The sequence below is a fragment of the Chinchilla lanigera genome, unplaced genomic scaffold (genome assembly GCF_000276665.1).
Source record: "Chinchilla lanigera isolate Chin_1 unplaced genomic scaffold, ChiLan1.0 scaffold00031, whole genome shotgun sequence".
Taxonomy (NCBI): domain Eukaryota; kingdom Metazoa; phylum Chordata; class Mammalia; order Rodentia; family Chinchillidae; genus Chinchilla; species Chinchilla lanigera.
Window position 1 is genome coordinate 8,957,191 of NW_004955432.1, and position 19,568 is coordinate 8,976,758.

A 19,568-nucleotide genomic window follows, 5' to 3' on the forward strand; every position below is an offset into this window, starting at 1 on the left:
ACTGCAATACACCACGCATTGAGCACCAACAATATATTGATGAGTATGACAGTCTTTGCCTTTAAAAAAATGAGTGGGGAAGGCAGTAAGATACACAGTATGCTCCATCTGGTTAGAGCTATGATATCAGCAATCCACATGGTACTGTGGAGTGCAGAGAATGCTCAACTCAGCTTTGTCTGTGTCATCAGTAAAAGTTCCTTGGAAGAAGTAATAGAAGATGAGCCTTGGAAGTCTGAGTTGGAATTAGCTTGAGGCCAGACACATGGGGGAAACAGTCCCTGTGCAGAAAAAACAGTATTTGCCAGAGAAAACTGATAACTGTAGTTTGTGACCTGATAACTGTAGTTTGGTTTTAAATGGATTACACAGTGATGGGATAGGGTGGTGATAGTGGTGAGGGTCTGGAGATTATACCTGCCCATGAGCCCATAGTGGGTACTCAGTGAATGTTAACTCCCTTCACTACCCTTTACTCCACTTAATGGGGTAATTTACTAGGAACGAGATCTCGGAGAAACTGTGGATAGATTGGGATGGTTGGACTGAGACCAGGAACAGAGAATAGATTGCTTAGGAGGAAGAGTGTTGGACAGAACAAATGGTGATTCTTTTGATTGTGCCATGGTATATTTATGTAGAAACAGCAGGATTTTGGTATATAAGGATCGGTGCTTTGTTCAAGAGATCCTTTCACAGGAGGGAGAATGTGGAAAGAACAGCCTGGAACCCAAGAAACCATACGTGCTGTGTAACAATTATGTATTCTTCAAGTAGAGGCAGTCCCTATCATCTGTCACAGTTGTGTTCTTTAAAGTTGCTACTAATGCTGAATTAGTAAATATTGAGCCATTTCTTGTAGGGGAAATACAGGGTTAGGTTTTTGTAAGCCACTGATCTAAACAGTTGGTCACCCATTGGACGTATAATCTTGTTTTATGTGTTTTCTGTTTCATGGTCTCTATTTAGCATATACTGTTGACTCATAACCATAGTTCAATGTTAATATGTAAATTTATATATTGTTCACTTATTAGTATATAATTGATTAATCAACAATTCAGGTGTTTATGAATCAACAGTAGGGACCTTGAAACAGAAACATAATACATAAGCTACTGTTCATTCCAGACAAAGCCTAACACATATTTTCTGTATAAGGCACATTACAACCTTTCCTACTCTTTTTAAAAACTGGATGACATTTCAGTCTTGTAGGGGCTACTTGAAATTGCCAATAAAAAGTATAAAAATGTGAAAAAGGTGGTACTAAATAGACTATGAGGGGCTGGGGATTTAGCTCAGGGGCACAGCGCCTGCCTGGCAAGTGCGAGGTCATGAGTTCGACTCCTGGTACCAGGAAAATAAATAAATAAATAAATAGACTATAAAAGGACACTCGTTTACATGTTTTTTTTTTTTCTTTAAATAAAGGAAGACTGTTTATGTGGAAAAGGATAGAAAATAGAGGAGATAGACAGTTACTCTAAAAGAGTAGGAGTATCACAGTACCCCCTGGTTGACATTTTGAGAGTTGAACCAAGAAGGCAAAATGTTGCCTGGGTTTACCTCATGCAGGAGCATCTCATTGGATGAATCTCACTTTCATTGCTCTGCCCCCGCGCACGATGACTGTGTGTGCGGCAAGTGTTGATTTCGAGGTTCCAAACACATTTTGTTAAGGAGGTGAATTCACAAGTACGGAATCAGTAAATAGTGAAAATCACCTAATTTCTCAGGTACACAATTTGCAGATATTCTCTCATTTTATGCTTTTTCACTTTCTTGGTACTGTCCTTTGATGCACAACGTTTTCAGTTTTCATAAAGTGCAATTTAACTTTATTTTTTTAATTGTGTGTACTTTTGGTGTCATGTCTAATATTGTAATGTTGTTAACTCCAGTGTCATAAAGGTTTTAAACCTGTTTTCTTGGAAGATTTGTTTAATTTTGGGTCTTACCATTTTGGTCTGTGATCCTGTTCTGAAGTTAACTTCTCTATGTGCTAGGAGATACGTGTCCAGGTTCGTTCTTTCTCATATGGATATCCAGTTTTCCCACCACCATCTGTTGACTACACTGTTCTTTCATCAGTGAATTGTTAATTACTGTAAAAGTAAGGGTTTATTCTAGCTTCTCACTTAGATGCTATAGATCTCTATAATTAGCCTTTGCTAGTATGCAGTAGTCTTGGTTACTAACTTTGTAACATATTTCAAAATCAGTGCGTCTTCCAACTCTGTGCTTTTTCAGGATTGTTCAGGATATTCTGGGTCCTTTGCGTTTTTGTATCAATTTTACTATCAAGTTTTCCATTTTGCCATAAAAGGCAGCAGGGATTGGTTTGGTTTGTTTGTCTTGTCTTGCTATGCCTCCTAGACTGACCTCAAACTCCTGGACTCAAACAGTCCTCCTGCCTTACCCTTATGGGTAGTTGGGACTGCAAGTGGGTGGCATACAGTTGGCAGCAGGGACTTTGACAGGAATTGTGTTGAATATGTAGATGGATTTGGGGAATAGTGTTATCTTACTCTTGTCTTCCAATCTGTGAACACAAGATGTTTTTTAATTTATTTAGGCCATCTTTAATTTCTCTCAATTTTATTTTGTAGTTTTCAGTGTATAAATCTTGTACTTATTTTGTTAAATTTAATCCCAAGATTTTATTGCTATTTTATTTCTGAGCATTTTTTTTTTGTTTTTGTGCCTATTGTAAATTATTTTCTTCTTTGTTTTGGCTTTTTTGAGACAGGATTTTGCTATGCAATTCAGGCTGTCCTTGAACTCACTTTGTGACCCAGGCTGGCCTCACACTCACAGCAGTCCTCCTGCCTCAGCCTCCCAAGTACTGATATTACAGGCATGCGCCATCACACCTGGTTGTAGATTATTTTATGTTCATTTTTTGATTACAGAAATTCCTTCTTTAATGACCAAGTTAAGTTCCTGCAACCAGGTTTTTTAATGTATTGATCACTACATGAGGAACTGTATGTAATATGTACATTACAATATTCAGGACAAAGAAATGGTCAAAGGAAACTGCAGCTTGATGACTTTGCTTTTATTTGCATAACTCATATGAGGTACTGTAATGTATAACAACATAAATCTACAGTACTGAATATACAATTAACAAAAATTACAATACTATATAAACAAGATATACTGTACAAAAAAAAAGAGGTTGTAAGTCTAAACAGTGCACCTAGGTCATAAGTCCAAACAGTTGTTAAACAGGTTGTTAAATGAGGAATATCTCTATTCATGCTCGTATACATATACAAGTAATGTTTATATATTGTTCTTACATCCTGCACTCTTACTGAATGCATACATTAGCTTGCTTTTTCATGCATCCTTTAGATTTTTTTCCTGTATACAAAATCCAAGTCACTTGCATTAGAGATGTTTAACTTCTTCCTTTCTAGTCTTGATGTCTTTTTTTTTTTCCCCCCTACCTAATTGACATTGCTGGAACCTCCAGTACAGTATTGAAAAGAAGTGATGAAAGCGCCTGCTTGGCAAGCACAAGGTCCTGGGTTTGGTTCCCCATACCAGAAAAAAAGTGATGACAATAGACATCCTTGTATCGTTTCCCATATTAGGGAGAAGCATTCACTCTACCTTGAGTATTATATTAACTCATATATTAATGTATATTATATATGTATATACATTTATTTCTCTTTATTAGATTAAGTTTTTTTTCTCGGTATATATATTCCTTTATTGAATTTTGTTAAATGCTTTTTCTGTATCTATTGATGACTACCATAAAAACTGTTATCATGAGTAGAAGATGTTAGAAAACATGATTTCAGTCTTTTTAAATACTGAATTTTTTCATGGCTTCATGTACATTTTTCTCTCTAGTGTTCAGACAAGTTCACTTTAGTTGTTCCCACTTGAGGTTCACTGATTCTTCCTGTTCAAATCATTAGATTGTTAGCCCTTCTAATGATTTTTTTATTTGTCTTTTTTTTTTTTTTTCATTTGTTATTTTTCTGAGCAATTCCAGAACTTTTCTTTGGTTCTTTTTATAATTATTTTCTCTTATTGTTCTTCTCTGCTTAGTGTGGCATAGTTCTTAACAGTTTTCTTCAGTTTTTGTAGACATTATTTCCTTTAGTTACTTGACTGTACAGTACAGTATTTAAAAGAGCTGATTTTAAGTCTGTGTCTATTGATTTCAATTTGCGTTTCCTCAGGGACAGTTTCTGTTGACCACTGTTTTTCTTGTGTACAGGCTACATATTCCTTTTCTGTGTGTATGGCGTGGTGGTTTTTACCTGGACATTTTAAATAAAGCTACTTGGCGGCTCTGATATGTGATGTGGTTTGAAGGTACATTACTTTCTACTGCATAGAAAACCAGTATTTGGGATTCTTCAGTGTAGGGTTAGCACTTGGAATGCAACAACTGTTTTGTTAACCGTTTTATTCTCTGTAGCACAATTTCTACTACACTTAATCATTTCATGTGGGGATTGTGTCATGAAAAGTTTTTAGGTTTAAAAGAGCCGCATGAGCTAGCCACTGTTACAGGATTTTGGAATAGAGGCAAGCTTGTTTCTGTTCCACCAGTAGTTTTTGTTCTGTTACTTCATAGAGAAGCAGACTCGGAACTTAACTTGAATGTTGAATGACACTTCCATAGGTGTAAATGAGAATAGGCAGTGACAGTTAATACTTGTTGAATGAAAGAGGAAAATTCTCTGGTCTTATTTTCCTTACCGGTAAAGTGAGATTTTTAGATTAGATCCCGTGAACAATGAAAGCAATAATTTTGAAAGCGAAAGGAATTAGAATTCTTTTCTTGACTCTATCTACTACTTCCCAGCTGAGGAACACTTGGAAAAGCTGCTGATTCATTCACAAATTCCGGGATATGATGGTAAACCAAGATTATCTTTCAGAGTACTTCGTGAGCTGAAAAAGTGTTCTTACAACAAAGGTTTTTATGTTCTTTACAAGTTAGTACGTTTTGGCATCAAGATCTAATGGTTCTTTTGAAGAAATTGAAGTTTTTCTGACAGCATTTTAATGACTATTTATACAAGAATTAGAGGAATGGTGTCTTTTTTGGTGTTTTGGGCATACAGATGATAGGAACTGTACACAAGATCCTGTGTGAAAGTTGTTCTTGGTACCTTTATATTTAGAAAAACGTCTGCTAATAAATTTCATATGCTTTATTTGTAATAAAGTAATTGTAATTCATAATTAAGTGAAAATTTTAAAGGTCATTTTACTAATCTTTTAGTGGTATATTATCAGAGGTTTCTATCATAAACTAATAACAGTAATATCTTAATATTACTAAAGGATGTTGTTTAGCAGGAAAAACGTAATTGTAATTGGTTTTTACTTTTGTTTTAGCCGGAAAGTGAAATTTCAACCACAGCAGATGATTATAGTTCAGAGGTAAGACTAACATAATTTCAAATGTCATAAATAAAATTGATATTTTATATTACTGAAATTATTGTTTGCACTTTATTTCTTGCAAATGTATATGCTTCTAGTGTATTTCTAAAATATAAAAACAATAATATAATGTAAACTGCTCAAATACCTGAAGAATATGTTTTACTGCTATATCTTTTCCCCAGTTGTTAGCTAAGGTCTTAACTGCTTGAACAGCTTGGTCCATAATTAGATGGAGGACCCATTTTAGTTTCTGGGAAATGTTTGACACTGGTTTCTATAATTATGACTGTTATAAGATATCCATATTTATCACAGTAAAGTTTTATGTCAGATTTTTTTGAGTAATGCTTTTTACAAATGCATCAGTTATTAGATTATCAAATACACTTATTTATTTACACTTGTTTATTGAAATTAATATTATAATAGGATTTTCATGTTAGGTGACTATAAAATTTACATTGGCCTCTTTAGGAAATACCTTCTTTGTGTGTAGACAATAAATAAATACCATTCTGTTACCTTACTCTTTTAGCTATGATTGTCTTTTTTTGGTCCAGACTTAGAGAATATGGAAAACTATTTCCTACTCTCAGTGTTTCTGCAACTTAGTATATTACATATATCTTAATTTACTGTAGGATTTTAATAAAATCCTTCATATTCACATTACAGTTTTATATCAGTAATGAGAGCAAAAACTTTGACACTTTAGAAGTTTAGTATGTTTAAAAGTTGGGAATGGGTTATTAATTATTAATAAATTGTCAGGAAAACACTTAGCCAGTGTTAAATAAATAAATTAGTATCTGATTTAAGATACATAAAGTTACCCCTATGGGAAGAATTTATATTTCTTTACTTTTTCTTGACTTAATAAGTGCCTTAATTCTTACAGGTTGTATATCTTCATTAAAGTGTTAGATGCTTTGACATACTTCACAACTCTACAAAGTGTGTTTTTCCTTTACAGCAAAGTCAGATTTTATTATATGCCAATTCACTGTAGGTTAGATCATTCCATACATCGCCATGAAATTTGGTTAAAATGCACACAGTCATTTTCTGACAAAAGAATAACAGGAAATTTTTAATTTTAATAATACAGACTTGAACAGTTAAATATAGTAATTGATCAGTTTCTCTTTGTGAAATATAATTTAATAATATTAGAAATTCTTGTTAAAATAAGACATTTTTGGCCTAAACGTTTTAAATTAAAAAACAGATGGGAATTATAAGGACCAAAAACTATATTGAAATTATACAGTTAATTATAATTAACTTTATTTATTTTACTAGGTATCCGTGAGACCTAGTAAATAGGATGTATTTCAGGGTACAAAGAGAATTTAAATATAAGTACTATAGATAAAACTTAGAATAGCAGTTATCATAGTTGCTGACCTTGGCTCATTGTAAGAAACATGTTTTACTTATATATGTGTGGTTTCATATATGTAGTTATGTACATGAATATGCACAAATAAATATGTATACATACATGTGTTTTTCAAATAAGTTTCAGGAAAGATACAATAAGATGTATCCTGTGATACTCTTTTCAATCCTGGTCACAAAAATTAAATTAACTGCCTTAAACAGTGGCTGGGGGAAAGATTACATTAACTAAAAAGTAATTATATATTGAGTCACCCCTCCTGTGCTACACGCAAATTGTACAGAGTCTGGGCTCACTCCGCCCTCTAGTATTTGCTGCCTTTTCCCTTCAAGACACCTGAGGAAATGCACAATGCAGAGGAAGAGGTAGAGACTTCTGTCTTTCAGACAGAATTTTCAGCTCATGTCTCATCATTAATATCTACTCCAACAATGAACTTTTCCTTCAGGAATTCATCTTTACTGCTTCTGATGCCTATGGTAAGATTCTCGGTAAACAGTCTAAAAAGCCCTTGTAAATGGGACAGTGGTAAAGAGCTGAAAATTGACATCAGCTGTGACCCTCAGGAATGTATCCTGACTTTGGTAGACACAGGCATTAGCATGAACAGCACTGACCTCGTAAATAATGACGTATTGCCAAGTCTGGTGCTAAAGCATTTTTGGGGACTCTTTAGGCTGGTGCAGAGGTCTCTGTGGTTGGGCAGTGTTATGGTTTGTGTCTGGCTGTCCCCCCAAAGCCTCATGTTGTCATAGTATTTTTTTGGAGGTGGCTGAATCTAGAGTGTGTGGTTGATGGGCATTGCAATGCTGAGATTAAGGGTCCTGGGATTTAGGGTGATTGCTGGATCAATCCACTGATTGGTTAACACTGCCCTAATCTCAATAGACTGGATACAATATAAGGGACAGAAAGAGGCTTGTCTTGCACTTGCTTGTTGCTTTTGCTGTTTTCCTCTGCCATGAACTGTTGCGCCTCTGCCATGTGTCACCTGACTTGGAGCCAGCCAATTATAGACTGAAACCTGTACAAAGAGTAAGCTAAATAAACCTTTCTTCCTTTGACTTTGGGTTTCAGGTATTTTATCTCAGCACCAAGAAAAGTAGCTAAGACAGGTAGTTTTGTGTTGGCTTTTTTTCCTGCCTGTCTAGTGGGGAAAAAGTGGTTGTGATCACAAAGCAAAATGATGAAGAGTATGCCTAAGAGTCTTCTGCTGGGGCATCCTTCATTATATCTGTCAACCTCCTTGGGTCTGTTGGCTGGGGTGCCAAGGTAGTCCTCTCCCTTAAAGAAGACCAGACAGAGTATTTAGAGGAATAGTAGTTCAAAGAAGTGAAAACAGTCACTATTCCCAACTATATCCTGTTACCTTTTACTTGTAGAAAATTTGGGAGAAAGAAATCAGTGATGACAGGCAGAAGAAGAGAAAGATGACAAAGAAGAGGAAGTTAAGGGTGGTAAGGCAAAGCCCACAATTGAAGACGTGGGCTCAGATGAGGAGGATGACGATGGGAAAGGATAAGAACAAGATAGCAGAGATGAGCAAGGAGAAATATGTTAATCAGGAAAAACTGAATAAGACTAAGCCCATTTGAGTTGGAAATCACGATGACTTCATTCAGGAGTGCGAAGATTTCTACAAGAGCCTTATCAGTGACTGGGAAAACCAGTTGGCAGCTAGGCACTTTTCTGTGGAAGGTCAGTTGGAATTCAAGGTATTGCTTGCTAGTCATCCCTTGGCGGGTTCTGTTTGACCTCTGAGAACAACAAGAAGAACATCAGACTCCACCTGTTATGTGTTCATCATGGACAGCTGTGAGGAATTGATATCGTAGCATTTCAGTTTCATCAGTACGGTTGCTTCTGAGGACCTGGTCCTGAACATCTCCCTAAGAAAATACTCCACCAGAGCACAATCATGAAAGTTATTTGCAAAAACATTGTAAAGAAGTGCCTTGAGCTCTTCTTTGAGCTGAAAGAATGTAAAGAGAAGTACAAGAAATTCTATGAGGTATTTTCTACAAAATCTAAAACTTGGAATCCCTGAGGGTTCCAGTAACTGGCAACATCTTTCTGATTTGCTGTGCTGTCTGTCACACCTCTCAGTCTAGAGGAGGGATGACATCTTTGTCACAGTATGTCTGTCATGTGAAAGAGTTGCAGAAGTCCCTCTGTTACATCGCTGGCAATAACAAAAAGCAGGTGACTCTTTGAGGACCAACTACAGAAGTGGCACTTTGAGACGGTATCTATGACTGGGACTCTTGGTAAGTCCTGTGTTGAGCAGCTCTGGGGTTTGTTGGAGAAAGACTGGTGTCAGTTAGGTTAGCAAGGAAGGCCAAAAATAACTGAAGATGGGAAGGAGAAGAAAACAGGAAAGCAACAGGAAATTTGAAAACCTCTGCAAGCTCATGAAAGAAACTGTAGGTAAGAAGGTTGAGTAAGTGACAGTCTCCTACAGGCTTGTGTCCGCACCCTCCTGCACTGCAACAAGTGTTTATGGGTGGGCAGCCAACCTGGAGTAGATCATAAAGGCCCAGACACGTAGAGGAAACTCTGCAGTGGGCTACCTGATGACCAAAAGACGCAACCTGACCACCCCACTGAGAGGCAGCATGAAATTTGCTTAACTGAATTAGCGAAGAATTAAACTGCTGACTAGCTGTAGAATGTATTAAGTACATTATTAATTATAAGTGGATGACATATAAATAATACTGATAACATCAGAACTTGAAGGAATATCCTTTGCATAATATGAGATACATATGTAAACATCCATTTTATTATACTGTTACTTCAAAGTAAAAATTTATAAGTGCCTTGATATTAATAATTTTAATAAGAGTAAGCGTCTTGCATTCTGGTAATTTTCCCCAGTTAAATAATGTGTTTTCTCTTTCTTTCTTTCTCCCCTCCTCTCTTTCTGTCTTCCTTCCTCCCTCCCTCCCTCCTTTCCTTCCTTCCTTCCTTTCTGTGATTGATCCTACAGCCTTTTCTGCATGCTAGGCAAGCACTTCATTGCTGAACTACATCTTCAGCAATTCAACTTCATTTTTCAAAATAATTCAACTCTGATAAAGAACTCATATTTGTACATATAATTAGCTAGCTAGCTTCCTTTCTTAGCTAGGGATAGAACCTAGGGCCTTGCACACACTAGACAAGTCCTCTGCTACTGCGCTACATCCCCAAAGTTTTCACTTTTTAAAGTACTATGCCCTATATGGATGTAATCCTTATTCTAGGTTATTCTATCCTACATATTTTTATAGTAAGTTTCATTACCTTTGGTTCTGTTAACATAGGACTGTAATAGATATGGGCAGGTTGAAATTGGTTTCTGTACTATCAGTGGAAAAGAAGGAATTATTAAGTGGATTAATTGACCTGAAATTAATTTCCCACTAAGTAAACCTGTAGACATATGCTGTTGTTGTTCTTTCTCTTACTGTAAACTACTATAGAGACAAGTGGTGATATGTTAAACCTCCCCGTCTGCCAGAGTTGGCGTGAATATCAGTAGTACTCTCCCCAGAGGAAGTTGTTGAGGCAGTGTCCTGCACCTTTTCATGTCCCTTGCTTTCACTTGGCTTGCTTACTAGCCCCTTAAGAAAATTATGGCAGTAAATAGTTTTACTTGAAAATGAATAGGGCTTAAGAAAAACAACTATTATAAATGATGTTAAGAAAGGATTTTAATAGAAAAGGATTTAGTAACTTGAGTAGAGTTGTCCTTCTGAAACCAAATAGAAACTGCACCTAGAACTTTAATTTACTTAAATGAAAACCTGTAGTGTAGTGTCTTTTGCATTAAAAGCACTCATGTTTGAGGAATGATTAGCATTTGAAATGATCATAATCTTTTTTTAAATACTTCAGTTATATTTAATTACTGTATCTGTTTTTGTCAATAGGACATTTTCCCTAGATGTAAAAGATAAAAACACGTGTAGTAGAAATAATATTGTTAGGTAAATAAAGTTCTGTCTAAGATCATAATATATCAGGAAATTGTTTTTATACAGGTAAATGGTTGCAGTTTTTTGGTGAAAACAGGAAAGCCTACAAATTTAATAAGGGTACAGTATTTGAAACTATTCATAATACTAATGTTTTATACTATTTAAGACCATCTGACTTACTAACAGTTTTTTCCTGCATGTACTTCTTTCTGTATGTGATTTTTTTCAGTGCTTTCAATATTTAATAAGTTAGCCACTTTGTATTGTAATGTTCAAAGCAAAATTTGTAGATACCCTGTTTATGCTGTTGAGGTACATTCCACATTTACAACAAAGTACATTGCCATCGCAGCAAATTTTGTAGGAGAAGTGATGTTTTAAAGTGGACTTTGCTATGAAATTCAATATTTGAATACCTTTTTCTAAGCAGTGTTGCTAGTACTGAATTATTTAAAATCTTGGATTGATTTAGGAAGAAGAATTTGGTGTTGATGATTCTTATTCTGAACAAGGTGCACAGTATAGTCAGACCCATCTAGAGATGATGGAAAGTGAATTGGCTGGGAAACAGCATGAGATTGAAGAGCTAAACAGAGAACTAGAAGAAATGAGGGCTGCCTATGGGACTGAAGGACTGCAGCAGGTACTTTCTGTGGCTTTTGGTTTGCTACTTACAAAACCAGAAATGGAGAATTTGAATGATAGTATCTGTATATGCTCGAAAGATGGGATTTCTAAGTGATTACTTAAGGTTATCTCATAACATTTGTGCTTACATTGTGGCATGAACCACCCGATTTAAAACTAGGATTCCACTTAGCTAAAATAGGTGTATTTCATACATTTAGCTTCATGTGATAGCTACAGTGAAATCACTTCATCAAGACAGATGTTTTCTAATCAGCCTGAGAGAAAATTATAGTGCATCTATAAAAAATTGGCTTAAACCCATTAAGAATGTCAGCTATTCTTTATAATATCTGTAGTTAAAATAACATCTGATATATAGAACAATCAGTTATGAAATCCAGATGAAATGGGACATTGATGAGTATGAATAGTGTATTTCTATTTCATCCTTTTCAAAAGCATGTTGGAATTAAATTTGTCTGGTGGTGTTGCCTCGGGACAGATCAGGAGCACCCCACAATATAAAGACTTGTTGATCTGAAAATAGCTATAAGGAAAAACCAGAGCAAGTGTATCTTTTTACCTTAGTGCAGATAAATATTTTCAAAGTTGATGTGAAAGCAGAGCCAATTTCTACAAAGTAATAGCTTTGAAATATGGAAGGTTGCTTAGAGATAGAAGAATTCTGCCAATGTGTTTAAAATCTCATGTTTTTGAAGAACAGTTACCTATGATAATTCTGTTTAAAAAATAAGCCTAGCACTTAGTTCTCTTCCTGGTTTCCTTTAGTTACAAGAGTTTGAAGCTGCCATTAAACAAAGAGATGGGATCATAACCCAGCTTACTGCTAATTTACAGCAAGCAAGAAGAGAAAAGGATGAGACAATGAGAGAGTTTTTAGAGTTGACAGAGCAGAGTCAGAAATTACAAATTCAGTTCCAGCATGTAAGTATTTCTATGAAATTTAGTAGATTCGTTTTTTTGGTAATGAGTTTAAAATTTTCATTTTCTAGAACAAACCTAAATTTGTTACAAAGCTGTTGGCTTATTATGTCACACTGGAAAAACTAATCAATATCAATACTTGCTGGTTGGTTTCTTGCTGTTACTCTCTTTGTACTACTTTTTGCCTGTCTCTCTTGAAATTTTCAAGTCTTATCAGATGGCTTGAGTAGATTTTTGCATCCTGCCTGTGCTGACCCTGTTTTATTTTAGTTAGGTTCTAACTGAATTGAATATTTTCAATTTATTTTTAATTAAAGCCACAGAAACCTAGTTGCATTAGTCAGGGTTTCTGACATTAGTAACAGAAAACATTTTGAAATAGCTTAAGCAAAAGGGAGAAGTGTGATGTAAGGATATAGTTTTATCTTACATAACTCAAGGGCAGAAACGTAATCAAGCCTCTGTAAGGGATGGGAATGAGTCTGGAAAGTCATCATGAATCAGGAAGTACTGTCTTTGGGCCCCACTTCTCTCATTATGTCATCTCAGTCTTACTTCCCTTACTAGGTGTACTTTCTCTGCTTTATCATGTGGAAGCTGCTTTTCCTGGCTCAGGTGACCCAGTCAGCCATGGCAGCATGTTTGCTGAGATTTCAAGCCTGTGAAGTGAGCACAGTTCCCTGACAGCCACCAGTATGAGTTCAGTCATGCCCTAAAGATACTTGTTCTCTTGTCTCTTCAGAATTTATTATTTTGAGGTTTCTTTCTATTTTCAAGTTACAGGCGAGTGAAACTCTGAGAAACAGCACTCATAGTAGCACAGCTGCAGATTTACTACAAGCCAAACAGCAGATCCTGACTCATCAGCAGCAGCTGGAAGAGCAAGACCACCTATTAGAAGATTATCAGAAAAAGAAAGAAGACTTCAAAATGCAAATTAATTTCTTGCAAGAAAAAATTAAAGTATATGAAATGGTATGTTTATTTTAAGGAAAAAAACAATTTATAGTAGCTTTTAACTTTAAAGGTTTTATATGGGTGCGTATCTTTTTATGCATGTGAATCACAAAATTTTATACTGATTTTTTAAGTGTAATTTATTTCAAAAGCAATTGAGAATCTCACAGTAATACAGTTTTTAAGGTAACACTACTCATTACTGTATTTCTTAAAAGTGATCAGCATATGTTAAGCTGAATTCTGTAATCTAAATTAGTAATTATGTTCTAGTTTTGGGGAACTTATCAGATGAGTGCTTATAGGAGGAAAATATATAACACATAGATTATAATCTTAAATCCCAAAAGTAACTCATCCTGGTAGATTGTATTTTGTTTCTCAGTAGAGAAATTGAACTTCAGAAGTGATTTGCCTGAGGCTGCCACACTAACAGATACCAGAGTTGGTATTTAAACGCCATCCAGCTGGCCCAGGGCCAGGGCTTCTTGTCTTCTACCTTCTCTCTCTCCTGTGGTCCTCTCCCTGAGAGCTGAAACAAAGCAGGGTGTGATCACCTTGTTTGACCTCAGCTGAAAATGTGTGTACAGCAACTCAGAGTTTTTGCTGCTGTGTATATATCTGTATGTGATTATAAAAGCACATCAGTATTTATTTGAGGGTTACAGGTAAATTTTATGAAGTAGGCAAATTTATACATAGAAAGCCATGAATAATGGAGATGGATAGTACATACTGCGTTATAGAGGAGCCATCAAGCGAGAGGATAGTGAAGGCAGCTAAGGCCAGGATAGGCTGACTGGGGCTTGCATTTTTGATCTCTAGTTTTCAAGGCTGATTATTTTCCAACTAGGTCTTATTTTCAGGAAAATAGTATTATTACCTCCATTTTATAGGATGACATAAATTCAAAGCAAGAGGTAGAAAATTGTGTCGGTACATAGGCAATAAGTTTACAGAGCCACATTTCAAACCTCAGCTGACTACTGGAGATGCTCTTTGAAAAATGGGAGCTATTCAAATGGAAGACACTGAAATTAAGAAAAGGGCAAGTTTTACAGCTCAGGCTTATGGCGTCTTGATCTTCCTTGGACTATACCTGAATGGACATTTCTCTCAGACTTGGCTTTTTAGGTTTTGATACTCTTTCTTTAGATGTGTTACTACTTTTGTTCAGGTGCCTACAAATCCTGTTTGTGAAGGACTCCTGGCTCCTCAGAGGCATTTTACTTACCTACTTAAGTTCTGATCGATTTTCTGGGTTTTGTTTCTTTCTTTGTTTTGGGGACTACAGCCTATAATTACCTAGAGGTGCGTCTACGTAGCAGAGCCAAAACTTTGATCCCAGGCTTTACACTGAAATAATGATGATCATGCTTTGGTATGTGTCTGGGCTTACCTTTATCTGTAGTTCCAAAATTGAGTCCCCAGATAAGAACTGGAGAAAATATATTCTCTGTTCTTACTTCTGTTTGATCTAAAAGTTGAGAGTGGAGTTGATATGCCATCAGTACTGTAGTTGCCTTGGGTGTCTTTTAAAGTTCAGACTCTTAAACACTGCATATCTCCAAATTTCTAATTAATTTAAGAGCCCAGGAATGAAATTAAGGCAGACTCACAAAAGTCTGTTTTGTTGCTGTTTTTTTTCTCATTTCATTGCACTTGTCTATGAGACAACTCAAGTCACAGGAATCCACGGGAGAAACCTTGATACATCTTTTGCTTTTTTTTGAGAGAGTCTAGAGTACATGTATGCAGTCTGTAACTCAAAAACACTACAGTTACAGTGTTGGTCAGTTAATAAGAAAAATGAAAATGTTATAGTTTTGACTTGTTTTAATTAGTGTGGATATTTTGGTGGGTTTTTGTTTTGTTTTTCAGAGAGTTAAGCAATAGCAGTTGCCACAAGCTAAAAATGACATTTTTATATGTTCTTTCTCTCTTTAAAGGAACAAGACAAAAAAGTAGAAAATTCAAATAAAAAAGAAATACAGGAAAAAGAGGCAATCATTGAAGCATTAAATACAAAAGTAATAGAAGAAGAAAGAAAAACTCTTGAGCTAAAGGATAAAATAACAGCTGCTGATAAATTAGTAGGAGAATTACAAGAACAGGTTGTACAAAAGAACCAAGAGATAAGAAATACAAAATTAGAGTTGACTAATTCTAAGCAAAAAGAAAAGCAGTGTTCTGAAGAAATAAAACAGTTAATGGGGACAGTTGAAGAACTTCAGAAGAGAAATCATAAAGATAGTCAATTTGAAATTGACACTGTGCAAAGGATGGAACAAGAAGCACAAAGAAAGTTAGAACAACTTCGAGCGGAGCTGGATGAGATGTATGGGCAGCAGATAGTTCAGATGAAACAAGAATTAATAAAACAACATGTGTCACAGATAGAGGAACTTAAAACACGACAAAAGGGAGAAATAGAGACTGCTTTAAAGTCATATTCAAATGTTATAGTTAATGAAGATCAAATAAAGTTAATGAATGTGGCAATTAATGAACTGAATATAAAACTACAAGATAGTAACTCTCAAAAAGAAAAACTCAAGGAAGAACTAGGAGTAGTTTCAGGAGAAAAGTCTGCTTTGCAGGGACAGCTTGAAGACCTTTTCGAAGAATTGAGCTTTTTAAGGGATCAAATTCAAAGAGCTAGACAAACAATAGCCGAACAGGAAAGCAAACTCAAAGAAGCACATAAGTCTCTTAGTACAGTGGAAGACTTGAAAGCTGAGATTATTTCTGCATCTGAATCCAGGAAGGAACTAGAGTTAAAACATGAAGCTGAAGTTACAAATTACAAGATAAAACTTGAAATGTTAGAAAAAGAAAAGAACGCTGTGTTAGACAGAATGGCTGAATCACAAGAAGCTGAATTAGAGAGGCTGAGAACACAGCTCCTGTTTAGTCATGAAGAAGAACTTTCTAAACTAAAGGCAGATTTAGAAATTGAACATCGAATAAATATTGAAAAACTTAAAGATAACTTAGGCATTCACTATAAACAGCAAATAGATAGCTTACAGAATGAAATGAGTCAAAAGATAGAGACAATGCAATTTGAAAAAGATAGTTTGATAACTAAGCAGAATCAATTAATTTTGGAAATTTCAAAGCTAAAAGATTTACAGCAGTCCCTTGTGAATTCAAAGTCAGAAGAAATGACTCTTCAAATCAGTGAACTCCAAAAAGAAATTGAAATACTCAGACAAGAAGAAAAGGAAAAGGGTACTCTTGAACAAGAAGTTCAAGAATTACAACTTAAAACTGAATTCTTGGAGAAACAAATGAAAGAAAAAGAGGATGATCTTCAGGAAAAATTTACACAACTTGAAGAAGAGAATAGCATTCTAAAAAATGAGAAGAAAGCCCTCGAAGATATGTTGAAAACTTATACTCCCGCTGACCAAGAAGAAAGATTGATTTTTATAGACTCCACTAAGTCTAAATCCATAGGCTATAACTGGCAAAAAGAGATAGAAATACTTACAGAGGAGAACAAGGACCTCAAACAACAATGTATTCAGCTAAGTGAAGAGATTGAAAAGCAAAGGAATACTTTCTCATTTGCTGAAAAGAACTTTGAAGTTAACTATCAAGAGTTACAGGAAGAATATGCTTGCCTTCTCAAGGTAAAAGATGATTTAGAAGATAGTAAAAATAAACAAGAATTAGAGTATGAAAGTAAACTTAAAGAACTTAATGAAAAGCTTCATTTGCAAAGAATAAATCCAGCTGTGGTGAAAGTTAGGAGTTCCATCTTTGATGATGACACTTTTATAGCAGAGCCATTGGAAGTTGGTGAGGTTGTTGAGAAAGACACAACAGAACTTATGGAAAAACTTGAGGTAACCGAGCGAGAAAAATTAGAACTGACAGAAAAACTGTCAAATCTCTCTGAACAATTAAAACAGAAACACGGCGAGGTTACTATTCTAAGCGAAGAAGTTAAATCTCTAAAGCATGAGAATGAGCAAGTTTTACTGAAATGTAGAGAGCTAGAAAGCGTAATTAACCATAACAGGGCTGGAGACATAACAGAAAATGGAAATGAGTGTGAAGTTGAATTAAGTTCTTTAGAAGATGGAGTTGTAGCAAGGACAAGCAAGGATTCTGGAGGATCCATTTCTGAAATACGAAAAGAGTTTGGTGAAGAATCAAACATAGTGTTGAAAGACAAAAATCCTTTTGAAAATACAACTATTAGAAAAATAGGCAAGCAAGATCAATTGTTTTTGTCATCAGTAACAAATGAAACATTGCCTGGGGCATCTGAACTAAATGAAAATGATAAACTCCAGCAGGAACTTCATGTACTTAGAGCAGAACAGGTATGTTCGCTTATTTATACATGATAAAACCCAGTAATGTACTTTTCATATTAAAAATTTTTTTCACCTTCATAAAAGATGAGTTCGCATCATTACAAGAGAATAAAAGCTAAACCTTTCATTCAATTCTTTTTTGGGTTTCATTTACTGTTTAACAGTCTTTCCTTAAATGTTGTTTCCTCTCTTAGTTTTCTGTTGCTATGTTCAGCTCAGGAAATAAAAAATACTAATAATTCTCACAGAATTTCAGCTTCCCAGAAGTTAGTAGCTCTATAATGTCATATTTTGTTGTAGTCACAAAAAGAATGATTTTAGAGTTTTTATTTCATGTTGGTCTTTTCAAGATTCTACATTGTAAATTAATTGTTAAGCTTTTTAGTACTCTGTACAGTTGTTCAGTAATTATGATATTATATTTCCCATGGGGGATGAAAACTTTATGTCCTACAGATTTCTGGATTTATTATACCTGAAAGGGAAAAGTATTAATACCCAGAATTGTTTTCAAAACTGTAATGGGTGTTAATTACTATTGAAAGTCAGACATAAAAAATTTTATTAAAAAGGGTTACTGGGAGAGGAACTGAACTTGAAGCTTGACTGTCAGAAATCAAATTTTCTTAGAAGGACTTTTATTTATCTCTACTAAAGATACTTTCAGTGGCTTTTCCAGCTACCCTCTGCTTAACACATCAACTATGTAGTAAGTCTCAACACACGAATGAGTTTATTCAGGGAGAATGCTCCTAGATCAGATTCATTTGTAAACCAACAAAATGAGTCCATATACAGTACAGTTGTGACTTTTATACAGTATATCTGTGAAAGTTCAAATGTTCATAAGTCAGACTTGCCGTATTATGAAAAACGAGCCTATCCTTGCCCCACTCTTAATTACCAAAACAAATCCCTTGTTGGTGGAGCAATGAGTGAGGTTGTGTGTGTGTGCACACAAAAGGAAAATTCACAGAAAAAGTGGGCAGTGACTTACACAAAGATAATACCTAGGAATAGCCTAAATACGCTTAGAGTAATACAGACAACACACAAAAAGTACTCTTGCGCTTACTACTAATGAGAACAAATCCTTTCACTGAGATCAACATAAATGTGGCTTCTAAGAGTTTTTTTTTACACTGAGAAGAAACAAATGAATAATGTTTTATTATAGTTCCAGGTTGTTTTAAAATACTTAGGAAGTTTGAGCAGGAGGAGAAAAATAAGAATTCATCACAGAAGTCTTGTCAGTGTTTGGGATGCACGGAAGTGGGTGGAGTGCCAGGAATTTTGTAGATACTGATTAACTGTTTATACTGAAAGACTCCATAGGTTTAAGAGTGGGTCTGAAATTGAAGGTAATTATGGGAATTGAAAGAGATATTGGAGCTTAGAAACTAGAAGAGAAATTGCTACAATATCAGTTCCTTTACAGGAGGGGCCCTGCAGTGTCTAAAATAATATGTGACGCATGGTAGGCGGTCATTTTTGTGAATGAATAAATGAGCAAGTAAAGGGAGAAATAAAGCCCATTTAGTAACAGTGAACAGTAAAACAGTATAGGCCCTCATGTTAGGAAGAAAATCAGAGTAGCCTTTGTCATTTACTGTTTATCATTGTTCTGAGTCCTGACCATCTCAGAGACAAAAAGATACATGGTATAAATAGAAAAATAGTTAACTGTCAAAACCCAGTTACAACTAAATAAAAAAATTAAGAAAACTAAGCAAATAAACTGAAAAGCCTTAATAAAGTAAAAATGAAAAGCTTACCAAAATATGCAAGATCAATATAAATAAAACTGTAATGAAGGACATGAGTCTTGAGTAAGTGAAACATCTCACTTTTGAGTGGGAAATTTTTTTTTAGCTGGGTGTGGTGGTGCATGCCTGTAATCCCAGC

At 35.2% G+C, this 19,568-nt stretch overlaps 1 protein-coding gene across 7 annotated transcripts in view; it reads left to right on the plus strand.

The window, feature by feature from the left end:
- The window catches only part of Akap9 (A kinase (PRKA) anchor protein 9), a 157,836-nt gene that overhangs the window by 24,154 nt on the left and 114,114 nt on the right, over positions 1-19,568 (plus strand). For 6 of the 7 annotated variants that reach the window (XM_013515942.1, XM_013515944.1, XM_013515943.1 and 3 more), the window contains exons 3-7: positions 5,383-5,427; positions 11,273-11,443; positions 12,220-12,375; positions 13,153-13,350; positions 15,282-17,669. In XM_013515942.1, the coding sequence (XP_013371396.1) occupies positions 5,383-5,427; positions 11,273-11,443; positions 12,220-12,375; positions 13,153-13,350; positions 15,282-17,669 (2,958 nt within the window). Of the gene's footprint in view, positions 1-5,382; positions 5,428-10,863; positions 10,918-11,272; positions 11,444-12,219; positions 12,376-13,152; positions 13,351-15,281; positions 17,670-19,568 lie in introns of all 7 variants that reach the window. The other variant, XM_005388001.2, reaches the window with a different exon arrangement.